The 16,475-nt window shown below is 41.7% G+C and overlaps 1 protein-coding gene across 6 annotated transcripts in view; it reads right to left on the bottom strand.

Moving 5' to 3' along the window:
- The window catches only part of CLSTN1 (calsyntenin 1), a 34,675-nt gene extending 20,404 nt beyond the window's left edge, over positions 1 to 14,271 (bottom strand). The window contains exons 1-2 of one of the 6 annotated variants that reach the window (XM_071767247.1): positions 13,654 to 14,271; positions 5,917 to 6,039 (exon numbers count right to left, since the gene is read on the bottom strand). In XM_071767247.1, the coding sequence (XP_071623348.1) occupies positions 5,917 to 6,039; positions 13,654 to 13,762 (232 nt within the window). In that variant the 5' untranslated portion in view covers positions 13,763 to 14,271. Of the gene's footprint in view, positions 1 to 5,916; positions 6,040 to 13,021; positions 13,393 to 13,653 lie in introns of those variants that run through there. The other 5 variants (XM_071767250.1, XM_071767245.1, XM_071767248.1 and 2 more) reach the window with 5 other exon arrangements.
- Between the last annotated feature and the right edge of the window lie 2,204 nt (positions 14,272 to 16,475).

Raw genomic sequence — 16,475 nt, forward strand, 5'->3', positions numbered from 1 at the left:
TAGCAGATTTTCTGTTAATTCTCATATTGGAAGCACTTTGTAGTAACAAGTATTCAAGACTCAATTCTGGAGTGGCCTGAGATGAGGCATTAGATACAGAGAAATATTTTTCTCAGAAAGGCAAATTTACAGACTAATATTGAAGAAGAAATATAATTAAGGGAAAATACCTTGTAACATGTCATGATCTGTAGTCCTTTGTTAAAAAAAAAAAAAAAAAAAGCCAGTTTCTGAAATAGCTCTCATGAGACTCTCCCTGAGACTCACTCCAGGTAATCCCTAGATTTATAATCAGCTCTTTATTTTAATGCACCAAGTATGCTGCCTCTTGTGGCACCCACATCATTTATTTCAGTCTATTATTACACAGGATATAAATACAAATGTGGTTTTTAATGTGTTTTGGCAATAGGATCATTCAAGAACATTTTACACTGCTTAAATTTGTGGCTGACACCACTATGAGCCAGAAGCAACATTCCAACTGCATTTTTTTTTTTTTTAAATATTCCACATCTCTTACTTCTGTACACACCCATCTCTCTCTCCCCTTCCAGTAACTCTAACCTTGAGAGTCAAGCATCAATTGTGAAGCATTAAGATTACAGGAAAAAAAATACACGGAAGGGAACATTAAAGCAGAGAGCCTGATACTGGAGAAAAAAGGAGAGTTGTATTAATGTGGCAATTATCCATAATGTAGACAAGGAAGCTATTTAAAACTGGTCAGGTTTTTATCATCTGGAGGGACCTTTATCTCTGGAACAAACACCAATTTGGCTGCTAGAACATTTAGGCATTATGTTTTTGGCTCTTAAACATAAAACATAAATAAGCTCTCCAGTAAATAACCACATGCCTCCAGATGCTTTTTAAGGTGTAAAGTTTCAGTTCAAGGTGTATTATAGCTGAAATCCTGCCAAGTGTTTCTCAAACAACAACAATTCTACTTTCCACTTCACACTAGAAAGATAAACAAATGTCCTTTTATTACCTCACAGGCAAGGTTCTTGTGACTGAAAAGGTTCTAGCTCATAAATCCTCTGGTGTTACAAGTGCTCTGAACAGGAAATGCAGAGCTCCCAATCTAACAGGCTTGTTAAGTTCCCTTTCTCAAAATGTCCCTCCACAATAAGAAGCAAAAAGAAGCAATTCTCTAAAGTCCAAAATATTTCTAATATTAAATCTCCCCTTCCTTTCTCAAGACTACATTAGAGACTGTTACAGTTATTTCATGACAAATAGGACATGTCTTTGATTGATATTCCCATACATCGGTGAAATTAATTTTCATCTCAGTTAAAAAAATCTCTCTCAGTATAGAGAAGGCTCTTCTGTGATCATAGAATTCCTGACAGTGACTTTTTTTCATTGCCATGAAGTAAGCTTGGTGCCATCTCAGGCTCCCTGAGTTTTCATGGGATGTTGTATGTGCTTAAAGCTTTTTCTCATTTCATTCTGAAGTTACAAAATAAACCTCTACCTCTCCTACTCTTGATTCTCTGACCTCAGCCACCTACCCCTCTACATGTTCATTCCACAGAAGCTGAGGAAGTAAAATTCTCCCAGCTCAAACCAAGCAGCTGTCTACAAGAGAATCCTGAAAGGATCTTCAGGAAAGGCTCTCATTTCAGTACCTTTAGAATGTCTCCTCCACAAGTATCTCTTGGTACCATACAGAACTGCTAAAAAGTGAAGCAATTTGCAATTTCACAATTAGTGCTGACTCCATTGCAGTTTGTATTTGCATGCATGACACATACAAAACAAAATGTCACTTCATATCTTAAATTTGTTGGAAAAATGGCTGAAATACTATCACAACCAAAATTCCTCTTAGTTTTGCCAGCTGGCTGGGCAACATACTTATTGTACACTCAGGGAATCCCTCACTGGATGTGACCAGATGAAAAATCTTTCTGTTTGATTACACAGCATCATTCATCTTCCCTTCCTATCATTCCTTTACAACCCCCACCCAGCTGGGAGCTGCATTACAGACAGACAGGAGATGTCCACAGCTCCCTGCCCTGCACAAACAGGAGGCAGCATGGGAACAGCAGCAGCACTCACCCCCAGCTAGATGGGAACCCCCCAAACCTCCAGGAAGATAACAGAAAGGCTGTCATGGATTTTTGCATTTGTGGGTTTTTTTTTTTTAAAGAATGAATACACAGCCTGCAAGGTCATTTTCAAAGCTCTAAGTTAAAAAATTCCTAACCCCCACAAAAATATTTTTTGCAGTTAGTAGTAAGGGGAAAATAAAGTACTGTGGCTGAGCTGTGGTTATCCCTAGGATGAAAACCCCATTGCAGACATCAAAAAAGCAAGGAAACATTTCCTTCCACAAGGGAAACATCTTGCCAGCAAGACACTGTGCTGCACTCTCATAAGCAAACACATTCAGTAAGGCAAAGGCACCCAGATACATTATTGTTTGCTTCAAACACAATAAAAATTCAGATTCTTTTTGCATAGTAAAGGAGAAATCCCATACTGAGAGCTTCAGACAGACTTTGGACATAAATTGTTCTAATGTACAATAGAAAATGTAGCTGTCCTTTACTTTTTTTCAGCAAAACCACTTGGTATCAAATTCCAATATGATTTGTTTTGAAACATACAAAAGTTTCAGTGAGGGAGGAGAAAGGTCATTGTCTTCTCAAGCAGATCTGTAACAATCATGGTACAAAAGACTGAGTCCCCAGGGACCCTACACTTGGGGCACTGTGGCAAAGCAACATGGAACATCTACATTCCAGCTCTGTTTTCAAAAGTGTGTCATTTCAGATGTAAAATCATCCAAATTACACTAGAAATAAATGCCTGTATTACCCTACTTGCTTTTGCACACCTGAATTTTAGGAGCCTACCCACAGCAGAGTGAGCAAAGCAATAAAAATATTGCTTTCTCTTGCCTCATAGTTCATGTGCTACAAAGGGTTTAAATGAATTAGTTTCAAGGTGTTTCAACATGCTCAAAATTGAAAGAAAGCAAAAAGCTCTCTTTAAAATATTTCAAACCTGTGGATAGTTCAAAAGTTTCACAGCTCAGCTAGGGGGCACAGTTAATTATAATACCCAACCTTCTGAAGCATGAATAATTTGGGTTTATATAGGACTAGATCAGTTAGGAGTGAGACATTCATTTAATGCTGAAAATGCTTGGTTTTACTGTGAAAACAGCACAGTTCTAATGGGCTTCTCACACTTAAACACCCACATAGATACTGCTGAACAACAACAGTGCTGTTCCCCATCCCAGGCCATGACTGGAGCACCAACCAGAGCTGATAATGCTGATTCAACACATCTCCCACACCTCCTCTCCTCCAAGACAGATTCAAGTATTGTTCCACTTAATGGCAGGCAAATACTTTTAGAGATTCCCAGAGCACAGCCCCTAAGGGTTTACATCATCCAAACCCAAGAGTCACATGGGGGAACATTTCTTTACAATGCAAGAGTGCTACACTCAGAATTGATGATAATATTTTGAAGCCATTGGTTTGCTGCTGCTTAAGAATTGCTGGGGTTTGAAAGCCCAAAGGTAAAAATATTTAATGATATATTAAAGATAACAAATTTAATCATAGAATCATAGAATCCTAGGGGTTGGAGGGGACCTGGAAAGATCATCTAGTCCAACCCCCCCTGCCAGAGCAGGGCCCCCTAGAGTACATCCCCTAGGAACGTGTCCAGGTGGGTTTTGAATGTCTCCAGTGAAGGAGACTCCACAACCCCCCTGGGCAGCCTGTTCCAGGGCTCTGTCACCCTTACAGTAAAAAAATTTTTTCTGATATTCAACTTGAACCTCCTATGCTCCAATTTACACCCATTACCCCTTGTCCTATCACTGGTCACCACTGAGAAAAGCCTAACTCCATCTCCCTGACACTCACCCCTTACATATTTGAAAACATTGATGAGGTCACCCCTCAGTCTCCTTTTCTCCAAACTAAAGAGCCCCAGCTCCCTCAGCCTTTCCTCATAAGGGAGATGTTCCACTCCCTTAATCATCTCAGTAGCTCTGCGCTGGACTCTTTCAAGCACTTCCCTGTCCTTCTTGAACTGAGGGGCCCAGAACTGGACACAATACTCCAGGTGTGGCCTCACCAATGCAGAATAGAGGGGGAGGAGAACCTCTCTTGACCTACTAACCACCCCCTTTCTAATGCACCCCAGGATGCCATTGGCCTTCTTGGCCACAAGGGCACATTGCTGGCAATTAAAGACAACAAATATTTAATGAAACCAACTTCCAGATAGTAAAAATGTTCATTAAATGAAAGCAGGTTTATATAAATTAGATCAACATAATGGAAAAGAAAGCTCTTTTGAAGAGATGCTTTGATACTGGATTTTCCTCTGCAAATTTTACAATATTTTTGAAGCCATTCTGCCAGTGCTTTCTTAAAGCTTCATGAGATGCAGCACTCAAGAAAGCTTGACTATCCCCCAGTCCAAAACTGCCATTTTCAAAATCTGCTCAATGCTGTCAAAGTCCTACATTTAAAACACTTAAGAACTGTGCAAATTTATTCATGTTCACCTAATCACCAAGTACACAAACCAGCCCTCCTCTAATCTCTTCCTAGTTAACAGATTTTGTGTATCCCAAGTGTCTTCATTTGGAAATGAAAAAGGGTTTTGTTCAGACAGCAGTTTTATCTCCAGCTAAGATCACTTAAGAGCCTCTGCCATGTGATTCCAATACATGGGAAGGTTTGAATTTCAGAGGTTTTCCATTATCTTTGAACTTCCTGAATTTGTAAAGCAGCCTTGAAGATAATTAGAGCTTCATGATAAAGTAACAAAACTGTTACTGTATCACAGAAATTGTGACCAGTTGCCATAATACCCAGCACACAGTGCAGCCAGCATGCTGAACATCTGAAATGGCATTTTCAAAGACTGTTCATTCAACCACTCTCTTTTTCCACCACTTCCTCCTCCAAGCCAGGCCAAGCAACATTCCCAAAAATGGAATCACATCCCCTGGGTATTTTACTAATATTCTTAACTCTAAAATTCTACTTTACCAAGTAAGTTTATCCAAGTATCTAATTTAAGCTAATATTATCCACTACAGCTACTTCAGATACCTGCAGGTGCCTGATGGTATCCTTCAAACACTATTTTTTCATATATTTTGCCAAGCCAAAAAATGTATTTCCATAAAACTATCCAGTTAATGAACACAGCAATCTGAAACTACTTTCCAGAAAAGAAAAAAAACCCACAACACTGCAGAAGTTTGTAAGAAAACTGTCATCTGTTAGTCCTATATTGAAAGTGAGGAGTTAGCCTATGTTTTGCAAATGGCTTGTGTATTATTCTCTACATTCTTTGTTAGAGGAGAAAAAGCCTCCAGGTAGAAGAGGCTGTCCAAAACCTCTTAAGGAAGCTTATGACAGAAAGTTTAGATTTCTACAGGAATTCTGTCCAAATACTGCACTGAAGAAATACAAATCTTAATTCTACTGATTAATGCTTTCAGCCTATTAAGACACAAACCAAAAACACTAAGAAAACCAAATTATTTTAAGAATTATAAGAAAATATTTGTTTCAGAACTCCCCCACTGAATTCTCTGAAATGTGGAATCCAGAGGACTTAAGGTTAGACACTATGGAGATTAAAAAAAACAACCAAAACAATAGAAAAATTAACAAACACACATGAAATTGAAGCAGCATGGAATATCAGCAGTCTGGTTGGAAAATTTGGATACAGCTGTATATTAATAGCTGGAGATATGAAATAAAACTCTGCTTCATGCACAAACATTTCCTTGCATCTAAAAGCTCTGAAACATTATGCTCCTGCCAGGGAACACACACTAAACACCACACAGCCTTGTCATCAAGAAAGCTTTTCCACTTTTTTAAGAGGAAATGTTGATTAATTCTTTACCTGCAAAACGTAGAGGAGCATCTTTGTCCAGGGCTATAAGAGGGGGGTCCAAGAGCACCGTGTTGTCATTTTCTGTAACTATACCGTGATAGGTTGTCTCAATCCATGGCTTATGCTTGTTAACTGGAAGAAAACACAGTAACAAGTCAAAACTCTTGAAATTGACAACTTCATCAAGAAATATTTTGTAACACTGTTCTAAACATTCCTCTTTCATTTTCCTAAAGCTGAAAAAACCATTTTACTAAATTAGAAAAGCTGAGACAAAACCCTGTGGATGTCCAGAAGAGTTCAGCACCTTCCAAAAAACAACCCAGCAAATCTGAATTAATCTCTTAACTATGATGGGATTTAAGACACCCCTGAAGTGCAATTCAAAAAAACCTCCTAACAGAGATGGTTCACTGCTGCCAGCAAAAAAAATTTGATTAGAAAAAAATTATTCAGCACCAGATGAAAAAAACCTTCCCAACATGAAACACAAGGGTTTGGGAATATTCTACTACTCTCCAGTGTGAAAAACTTAGGATGCAGTTGGTAGACTTACTTTCTAAAGCTTTTTCTAGTTTTAGCATTCTGTCTGGATTGTTAAGTTCTTTCTCAAAATGTCCCTTCCCTATAAAGAAGCAATCTCTAAAGTACAAAATATTTCTAATATTAAATCTCCCCCTCCTTTCTCAAAAATACACCAGAGACAGTTATTTCATGACAAATAGGACATGTCTTAGATTCACATTCCCATACACTGGTGAAATTCATTTTCATCTCAGTTACAAAATGCATATATAGACAGTTTTTATTTTCTGGTTTTTATTCTAATTTTTAAAAATCCACAGCAACGAAAGGACTTTGAGACAAAGGACTAAACCTAGAGGTAAAGAACTCACACAGGAAACTATAACAATCTCCCAGTATGTTTTCATCTGCAATCTCCCACTAGTTAGTAGCAACAAACTGCAAGGCAGGATATAGAATTCATATATAATGCAGCAAGAGAGAACTCCCAACAAACTATTTGAATGCAAACAGAGTTTAATTACCACCATGTGGTTTTACTCAATATGGCAACACTGCCTTCACTGCCTCAATAGTACAGACCTAGTATAAAATACTAGAACAGATCTCTGCCAGAAAAAAAACTCCAGCTTCATTTTAATGCTTCTGAATGTAATTACTTTTTTTTTTTTTTTTTTTTTAAGCTTCTCCTAATTTAGCACCTACAGTAAATCCCACTACTGGAGGGTAGAGGGTTCTATAAAAGCCTGAAGTGCTGTAACCACATATGAACAGAATTATGAGCATGCTAAGCATCTGCAGGGTCTACTGAACCTTCAAACAACAGGCCCAGTTAAAAGCAAAGTCATGTCCTTTTATTGTGCTCTAGACAATAAAATCATAAAGCTTAAAGCTCTTTGTGTTTAGGAAGGCTAAAACATCACCAGATTTTAAAACATAAAGCTTAAATCCCTTTGTGTTTATAAAGACTACACATCACTGGATTTTCAAACACTCTCCAAACTTACTGCTGAATACCCAGGAAGGGCCCTGTTATCCATATTTGTGATCTCCTGACTCCAGCATTACTGTAAGAAATTCTCAAGCCAGCATTTGGAAAAGCTTCTGAGCAGCCCATGACTGCTTCTCTTGAACAAACTGCAAAACTGAACCACGGATTATTCTGCTCTCAGCTGGATTAATTATTATTAAATGTTGGACTGAAAACCATCCCATTTTTTCCTCTTTAATTGTCACAAAACTCCTGAAATCTACAAGCTGACAAAGCCAGGCTGCCCCTTTCAAACCAAAACAGTTGGCCTATTCCAAGCTTGACACCAGCAAAGTGCCCTGAGCTGTTAATCTCTTGCCATTTAACTGGATAAACTCCACTGGTTTCCTTGAAATACAATATTCACACTATTTGTCAGTGCCTCAACTGGAATCTCTTCTAAATCCCAACCAGCAATTAATCAAGTGGGGGGAGCTACCCTGGCACAACACAGAAGGATGACTTTTAGTTAGGTTTTTGGGGCCAAAAAAAATTTCCAAGTGTCAGGTGAGCACAAGCCTCCTAACTCAGTTTATCTCAAGATAATCACTGCTAAGCTAGAGCAGGCAAGGGAACTGCTTCCTGATTTGAGGTGTCTTAAAAACAGATTTAAAAAATCCCATTTTCTCCAGGTAAATGTGCTGTTTCCCATGAAACTGAACAGACCAACTTTTCCTAATCCTGGCTGGAGCTTTCTGCTCTGAATTAAAGGGAAATAACCTCAAAGAAAGGATGCTGCACCAAAGAAGATGCTGCAGGATCCATCTGATCAACTAACAGCAACTTTTTCCTGCTGTTGAGAAGAATGAATGAATGTAAATTAAAACAATGGGGTTTGGGGCTAGCAAGGCAACTTTAATCAAAAGTTATCATCTTAAGACAATCTGAATTAATCCAGTTCTAGTATTTGAATGAAAAGATTGAAATTAAATGTACTATGTGGGGACTTCAGTTATCTTCCTGCAAGTGGTCTGAAGTTCATTTGATTTTCAATGGGATCTGGCACCTACAGAACTGAAAATTTAGACAACCAGAACAGACTGAAGTTGAAGATATTTTTTTCTTCTGGATAACTACTTCTAATATAGAGTGAGTGTTGTTTAGCCATGCTAGATATCTTTTGGCATAAATGATCTTGATCTAATTCTAAACAAATTCTTAAGAATTAACTGGTAAAACACACAGGAAAAAATCAATAACATGTACTAGAGTGTGAAACCTATCTAGTGACAGTAAATAAACATTTTTTTTTTAAATCTACCTTTGAGACTTCATGAAAAATCCAGAGATGGCATAAAAATATTTATATTCTCTGTCAACTTGAATGAACTGCACTTGGTGAGCTGAGTAAATAGTTATTTACTTCTGTTCTGAAGATCTTACAACAATTTTAGTGACTTTTAACTGTCTTCCTCTTGATGTAAGAAAACACATACATGCATTTCAGAGAGACAATAAAAACTCTGAAGCATCTCTTGCCTCAAATATTCATAACTTAGTACTGTTCTGATGAAATTTCAAGCAGTATCATTAAACCAACAAGTTTTTATAGTACATAACCACAGAAAAACACAGTTCAGCCAGGAAGTAAATATCTACACAGTGAAATATGCCTCTCCACCCCAAAAGTAAAGTTGAATAAGAAAGGGTGCAGCATGGCCTGATTATAATGGGTGTTCTGCTCCTGCCCTAGACTCACCAGCCTGCAGTGGAGAGTTGTGCCTCTCTTTTCAATTAAAAAAGGGTGAGGATTAACTTTGTATAAAAACAATTTATTTTACTTGTTTAACTGGGTCTTACAGAATTTTATCAGAAATATTTTGCCTAGAGAAAAATCTCTGTTATATCACCACTTAAGTTTCCTATTCTATGCTGAACCAGTTGCCTAAATCAAATTTTTGTTGTGCAGAGATACACTGAAGTTTTGCTATAAGCCTGAAATTAAGGCACATGGCAAAGGGGAGATTACAAACTATTTGCAGTTTATTTTATCCACAACTGCAGCAGAAGAAATGCTCAGAGTGCCAAAGACCTTATACAGAGGGTATATTGAACAATTTCAATTTGGATAAAAGCCTGGCAGGGAAGACAGCAAAACAGAAATATCCCAACACAAACCTATCTAAGGAGAACTAAGGGAACACAGCCTTCATTTGGGGCTAAATTTAAAACGTTTAAAACTAAATAGAACATTTGAGACAGAAAATATTAGCCTCTAACTGCAGGCATTTATTTAATAAATGTTCTGCTAAATGTTGCTAGTTATAGTGCAAGTGTGGAAATCACTTTCTAACTGTTGTCATATTTAAATTTCACTCCTTCAAGAGAATCTTCTGTACAAATACAGCAAACATCATCTCAGCATAGCAGGCACTTCTGGCTCTACTTGTTGACTCCATTTAACCACAGGGAAACCAACTGGGAGCAGCAGCAGCAGCAACTTGTTTTCAATCTGAATACAAAGCAAGTGAGATGAGACCTAATACTATCAACAAAGGGCAGACAGTTCTTCAAAGGGACTGAGGTTTCTAATAATCCTTTCTAAAGGCTCCTAAGGAGGTTTAGTCCCTCCTGAAGCCAACGGGAGCCAATCAGTACAAATCAAATAAATTAGAGCGCAAAACAAGATTTATTTAAGACAAAGGTTTCTGACTTGCTAAACTCTCCCACGTTTTGAGTACAGCTCTGTCCCAGACAATAAAGATAATGCTATGGGATGTATGTCCCTTAATATCATAAGCAACATTTCAGAGAGACTTCTCTGAATACAGCTAAGGAGAAGGAGAGAGAAAGCTCAGAAAAATGGGAAAAGTGCTTTAGTTCAGAAAACATCAATGACTACAGAAGCTTTTTTTCTCCACTGCAGAACAGTTTCACAGCCACAAGCCACTAAGCTCTCAGATACTGAGATTTTCATGGCAGAAAATTCTTTACCCAGAATGCCAGCATTCTCATTTATTCTGTTTGAGATGAGATGTTCACATTATGCTGTCCTATGGCACGATCTGGGTTTAACTTTGAGCCTCCTGACTTCCATGAGAAATGGAAGTCTGTGAGCTTAGCTCCTGCCCTTCTCCATTTTCAATAAACTGAAATGAGTGATTTCAACTCTGCAGAAACATTAAGACCTCAAACAAGTCTAGAAAAGTTTCTGTTGATAAATTTTCCTGATAACTTGGCACAGAGAACACAACTTGCAGACTAATAATATGGGAGAAAGCAACTGGCACAATAGTGTTCCAAATACACAAAGTAAATCATGCTTGTCCAGACCACCTCTCCTGCATTTCAATTTCCACAGCATTGTAGTATTTTATATACAGAAGAAGAGATTAAATCTGTTTGAATGAAGAAATGGCTGTACATTATGCTTCCCCAAGCATCAAAGACAGGTCTAGTAATGGTTAATCTTGGTGGTCTTTTACTTTCATAAAACCTTAAAAGAAAAAGAAGAAAAATAAAAAACAGCAGCCCCCATAAATAGCCAAATGATCTCTTTAGAATACTTCAGGATAGTCTTAAATTTCCTTGCCTCTAAAAAGGAGACAGGAACTTAATCACTGGCCCTATATTATAAAGCTTGTTCCTGGGTCAAAGAAAGAACCACCTGCAGTAAGACCCTGGCAGTGAGAAAGTGGTTTGTAGGTTGGATTTGAAACACTCAGAGCACCATATCCTGAAATAATCACAGACCAGGAAAGTTTCCTTAAAACAGTATTATTTTGACACCTTCAATAATGTTCCTAAGAGACAATGAGTTGGAATGGGCTGAGGTAACAGAGGTTTATTGCTCTACCTGGTCAGTAACTATGGAAGAAACAGCCATAAGACAGGTTGCATTCCTGTCTGAAAAGTCACTCCATTCCACTCCCCATTCTGTTCTGTTGATAAATATCCAATTGCTGACAAACACTATTTAAATGCACTGCTAACGAGTGCTTTTCCACTGCAACATCAGTCCAACAAGATTAGAAATATTTGGGTCAACTTTATTACAAGATCAGTTCAGTTAAATTAAGAGTTCTGCATCAGCTGGACAGGAATATCCCTCTTTAGAACCTGAAACCACTCTTTGCACCCCTTGAAAGGACAACAGTAAGGACTGCAGGTCACCTAGCTCACACCTAACTTCTGTGCAAGATCACAGCCCCCAAAAGCTATTTCCATTTCTTTCCATCATGGAAAAAGAAACCACTTTTCACTCCCACGTTCCAGCCACAAGAATATGCAGGATGGGAGAATGGAGCTCACAACTCTGGTGTAGTCTTTCAAGTGCACTTCTGCACATTATTGTACCATGCACAATTTGGTTTTCACTGCTTAAAAGAGACCTCAGTGACCTCAGTAACAAGGTTACGAAGTCCCAGATGAAAGAAGTGAAGCTTTACTTGAAAAAGAAAAAAACTCAAACCGACAATGCAGTACAGAAATGAAAATTTACCATAAATGCTTCCAAATATTTCTCCTAACAACAGGGAAATTTATGCGAGCTTTCCAGGTGTTCTCTAGAACCTACTTGTTTTTAAACATAACTTCCTAGAACATTATTTACAGACAGTAGCCAAAATATCCTAAGAACTAAGGCAATGGCACCCAGTAAGACAAACCAGACCTTGTACTGTAACTCAGTTACGTGTGATGAAGTTTAACAGATCAGGAGCTCTGCAGACTGGACTGAAAACAAGCACAGCATCCAAGGAGCTGCAGAAAGAGCTGACTAACAGCCCCAGCCTGTGTCACACTATCTACATTTGCCATTTGAGTCCAGGTGCCTATTAGCTTGCTTTGAAAAGACTTTTTGATCTCAGTTTATTCAACATTTCAAATGATGGAAAAAACCCTGGCAGTTCGATGGAATTGTGCTTCTCTGATGGTGTGGTAAGCATTAAATTGAATGGTTCTGAGAATACTGGTGAATAGGTTGTACCTAAGAGATCTTGTATAGGTTTATGGCCTCTGTCTGAACAGCTGGCAGACTTTTTTACTACAGCAGCAGCTTCTTGATCCCGGGTCGGGAAACTGCAGCAAGATGTGTCCTTAATGACTTGTTTTTGTTTAAGATCACCAACTTCCCTTCAATGTACTTGTAAGCCATTTTAAAGCCACACTTCTAATCTACGTCCCCGTTAAATGCAAGATCTCGAATCTCCTCGTATGATCCCTTAAATCTTGCAGAAATGGCATCCTCAATTGAAGGAATAACCTTCAGGTGAAGATGCGTTTGCAAGCCTCTTACTGAAAGCTGCTCAGGAGGAGACCTGCAATGCGTATGCTTTTACTTCACAGGATCAATCAATAGCCACAACAAGGCCAATGTTTAAAAAAACGCCGAATCGCTGAAGGTTTAGCAAAGCTCGGCTCTCTCGGTAACAACCCAACGCGGATTCTTCCCGTCAGCTGAAGGCCACGCTGCCCAGGGGCCCTCTGAGGTGTTTTTATTTCCCATTCCGCTGGCCATCAAAGCTCTCTCCGGAGCCCAGCCCTCGGCACGGCCATACCCACCGCACACAGCCGCCTTCCCCAGCCCTTGAGGGGAGCGGTTCCGATGGAGGTTCTGACCTTTCCGGCGGGTCCCTGCGTAAACCTCCCCTGCAACAAGTGACGACCTCATCCCGCCCCGGCCCGGCGGCCGCAGCCCGGCCCTGAGGCAGCGGTTATGTAACGCGCGGGCCGCCGCGCATCCCGCCCCTGGGCCAGGGCCCCGCGGCCGCACAGCTGAGGCCCGGCGGAGAGATGGGGGGGTTGGGGGAGGATGACCTGGGGGGTGGAAAGGTTTCGGGGGATGGAAAGCAGCCCAGCGCAGGGAGGGCGAGACGCTGCCACCGCCCCCCGGCCACCCACCCCTCTCCCTCCCTCCCCTCAGCTTCGCTCCTCACGGCGCCGCAGGTGTAACAGCCCCGGAGGGGTCACCCCGGTCCCCAGAGAGCCCTGGGAAGAGGCGGCCAGCGCCCTCCTCCTCCTCCTCCCCTCCCTCCCCAAGCGCATCGCTGAGATGCCCTCCTCGGCGCTCCCTCCCCCATTCCCGAAGGACGAAAGGAGCCAAGGACACCGTCCCCGAGCCCCGCAGCTCCCTCCGCCCGAGGCGCAGCCCCGCGGCAAGACGCAGGGCGAAGAGGGCGAAGAGCTGCCGCCCGCCCCTTCCTTCCCACCCATCCCGGGCAGCCTGCTCCGCCCGCCCCGGCTCTGTTTACCTCGAGCAGCCCCTGCTCCTCCGCAGAGCAGCGCGGCCAGCAGCAGGCAGGAGGCCGGCAGGGAAGGCGGCAGGGAAGGCGGCATGCCCGGGCGGCGCGGCGGCGGCATGGCAGCGCGGAACGGTGCAGGGCACAGCGCAGCCCCGGCTGGCGGGGCGGCTGTGGCGCCCCCGCTGGTCCGGGTTCCGCTCTGCGCCGGGCGGACGGCTCGGTTCGGCCCCGAAGAGGAGGAGAAGGAGGAGAAGAAGGAGGAGGAGGAGGAGGAGAAGAGGAGGAGGAAGAGGGAGGAGAAGCGCTGAGCTGCTCCGCTCCGCTCGCCTTTTCTCTCCTCCTCCCCTCCCTCCCTCCCCCGCCTCGCAGCGCGGCGCCCGCCAGCGGCACCTAAAATGGCGGCGGTGCCACCGCGCCGCTTGGTTCGCTCCCTCCCCCGTCTGGGAAGCGGCGCGGGGAGGGAAGGGGATGGTGCGGGGAAAGGGGGGTGGTGCGGGGAAGGGGCGTGCGGGAGAGCCGATGTGCGGAGCGGGGAGGAGCGGAGCGCAGGGATGCAGCTCCTCAGACCGCCCCCACAGCCCCCGGGCACTGCGGCACGGCTGCCACAGAGGCTGCTCTGTCACCCCCAGAGGATGGGGGTTTGGGGAGGTTTGTTTGGGTTTTGGGTTTTTTTTCCCTTCTTTGAGCGAGCAGGGGGTAATCGGGGTGTAGCTGATAGCCCAAGTGGAGTCTGACAGCTGATGGAAGAGGCAGCTCAGAGACTCGGTAAAAAAAGACGTTTTTTAAACCAAGGACAGCAAAGCCACCAACAGAAAGGCTCTGGGAGCAGGAAGGACAAAGCTTGGTCATCTGCTGGGCTCTGAACCACGCCAGGAAAGGATAAAGTCCCAATGCCTGCCTGCAACAAGCACTGTGAACCAAAACCATGCTTTCTTGCTGTGTTTTCATAGCTCTGAAACTGCAGCCCCACAGAGGTGTGTGTGCTTTCAACATAAACAGACCGTAGAGCACCATCAAGTTAGGTTAATGGTTGGACTCGATGACCATAAAGGTCTTTTTCCACCCAGAACTGTTCCATCATCCCCCAGTTAATGCTTGTGATCCCTGGTACACACATTGCAGGGAATGATGGTTCCATGAGGTAGCATCAGCTCTGCCCAAATGGAGGCACAGCAGAGCTCACAGTTTAGACAAACACTTTGCGTAGTGAGAAACCTTTTTTTTAAGTCTAATTTTACTGATTTTTACGAAGTCAAAAGTCTATTAGTTCTATTTGGAAAAATTCCCAAGCACTATCTAAATTAAGAAATTTCATAGGAATAATTAAAATGCGCAGAATCTGTAAGAGAAAAGTTATCCACTCTTTGGTCAAAGATGTCTATTAGAAAATGCTTCAACATGAGACAACATACCACACCACAATCAGATTTCTGACAACTAAAATGCAACGAGCTTATTTTATAATTAGATATGACTACCCATGCTTTGTACCTATTAGCCATTTCACTCCCACAGTGAAATAAAAATACAGTCCAGAATGTTCAGGATCCTAGAGATGTGGTACTTATTTTAAAACACTATGCAATTTAAATACCAAGATTGATCTATTTTGAAAAAACCACCCCCTCCCTCCCGAGGCAAGCCCAATACAGTTACCTTCCCAGTTTATCCCAAATTTGAGATGGGGGACCAGCCAAGCAAAGGTGAGAAACCAACTTACTGTCCTTCATCAGTCACTTAGGTCTCAACAAGTTGACAGAATCAGGTCTGCAGCAAGCCAGTGCATTTGAATATCCAAACATAAGCTGTTCTGCCCACCCAGTGGCTTGTTTCATCCTCTAAATCAAGCATCTTAACTTGCTGCACCTTAAGCATATTTGCTAATGAGAGTGTGAGAGTTCAAAAAAAGGAATTTGAAGTGAAATACACTGTGGTCTCACAGGATGAACAATGTCCCAGTTACTGTCCTGGGCTATCCCTTAACCAAGCAACCAAGTCCACATTCATTTCATAGGCTGTGTGCTGTAGGCCACCTGCTCCATCAAGAGCTAAAAACATCTTCTTTTAAATAAAGCTCAAGCCTCAGTCTAAACCCTCTTGATTTCTCAGCCTGCCTGACATATGCTGGATGGCAGATAATGTCAGAAGAAGCCTGTAGCCCATCTGTTGCCAGATAGCTGAATCTTTACATTCTGCCAACGCAGCTTCAGCTGACAGTAAGCTACATGATGGATTTTTCTTTTGCATGGAGAGTAGGACTGTCCAGCTCAGTATGACTCTCCAGCTAGTCCTACTAAATGTGTAAGAAACACCTCCTTAGTACAGATTGTCAAGGCAAGATGCCATCAGTTAAAAGAGGATTTCCCCCTGATGAAGGCATGGTACAACACAATTCTCTGTGCCCCAATACTTGATCTTGATTAGGAATATAAATTATGAACAGAGAGCCTATCAGTCAGTGGCTAGATGTATGCAAATACAAACACTAATATATACTCTAAAATGTTTTCTGCAAAATAAATTATTATTACCTTTCAACAGGTGTGGCAGAAAAGAGTTTAAAGAGCAAAATTTGCTCTGCACTCTCCACATCATGCATTATAGCAGAGGAAAGCACACAGCATCCAGCACAGGAAGCAGAAAACTTCAGTGTTACCATCAGGACTGGTTTAAATGATTCTGCAAAATTAGGAAGGAGAGATATTTAAAGAGAATAAACACTATGTTCAGGTAAACCTTATTTATTGCACAGTAGCACTACCAGCTCAGATGAATTAATCAGCTGAACCAGTCATGATGAAACTGAGAAATTTCCAAGGAAGAAGGTGGCA

The sequence above is a fragment of the Heliangelus exortis genome, chromosome 23 (genome assembly GCF_036169615.1).
Source record: "Heliangelus exortis chromosome 23, bHelExo1.hap1, whole genome shotgun sequence".
Lineage (NCBI taxonomy): Eukaryota > Metazoa > Chordata > Aves > Apodiformes > Trochilidae > Heliangelus > Heliangelus exortis.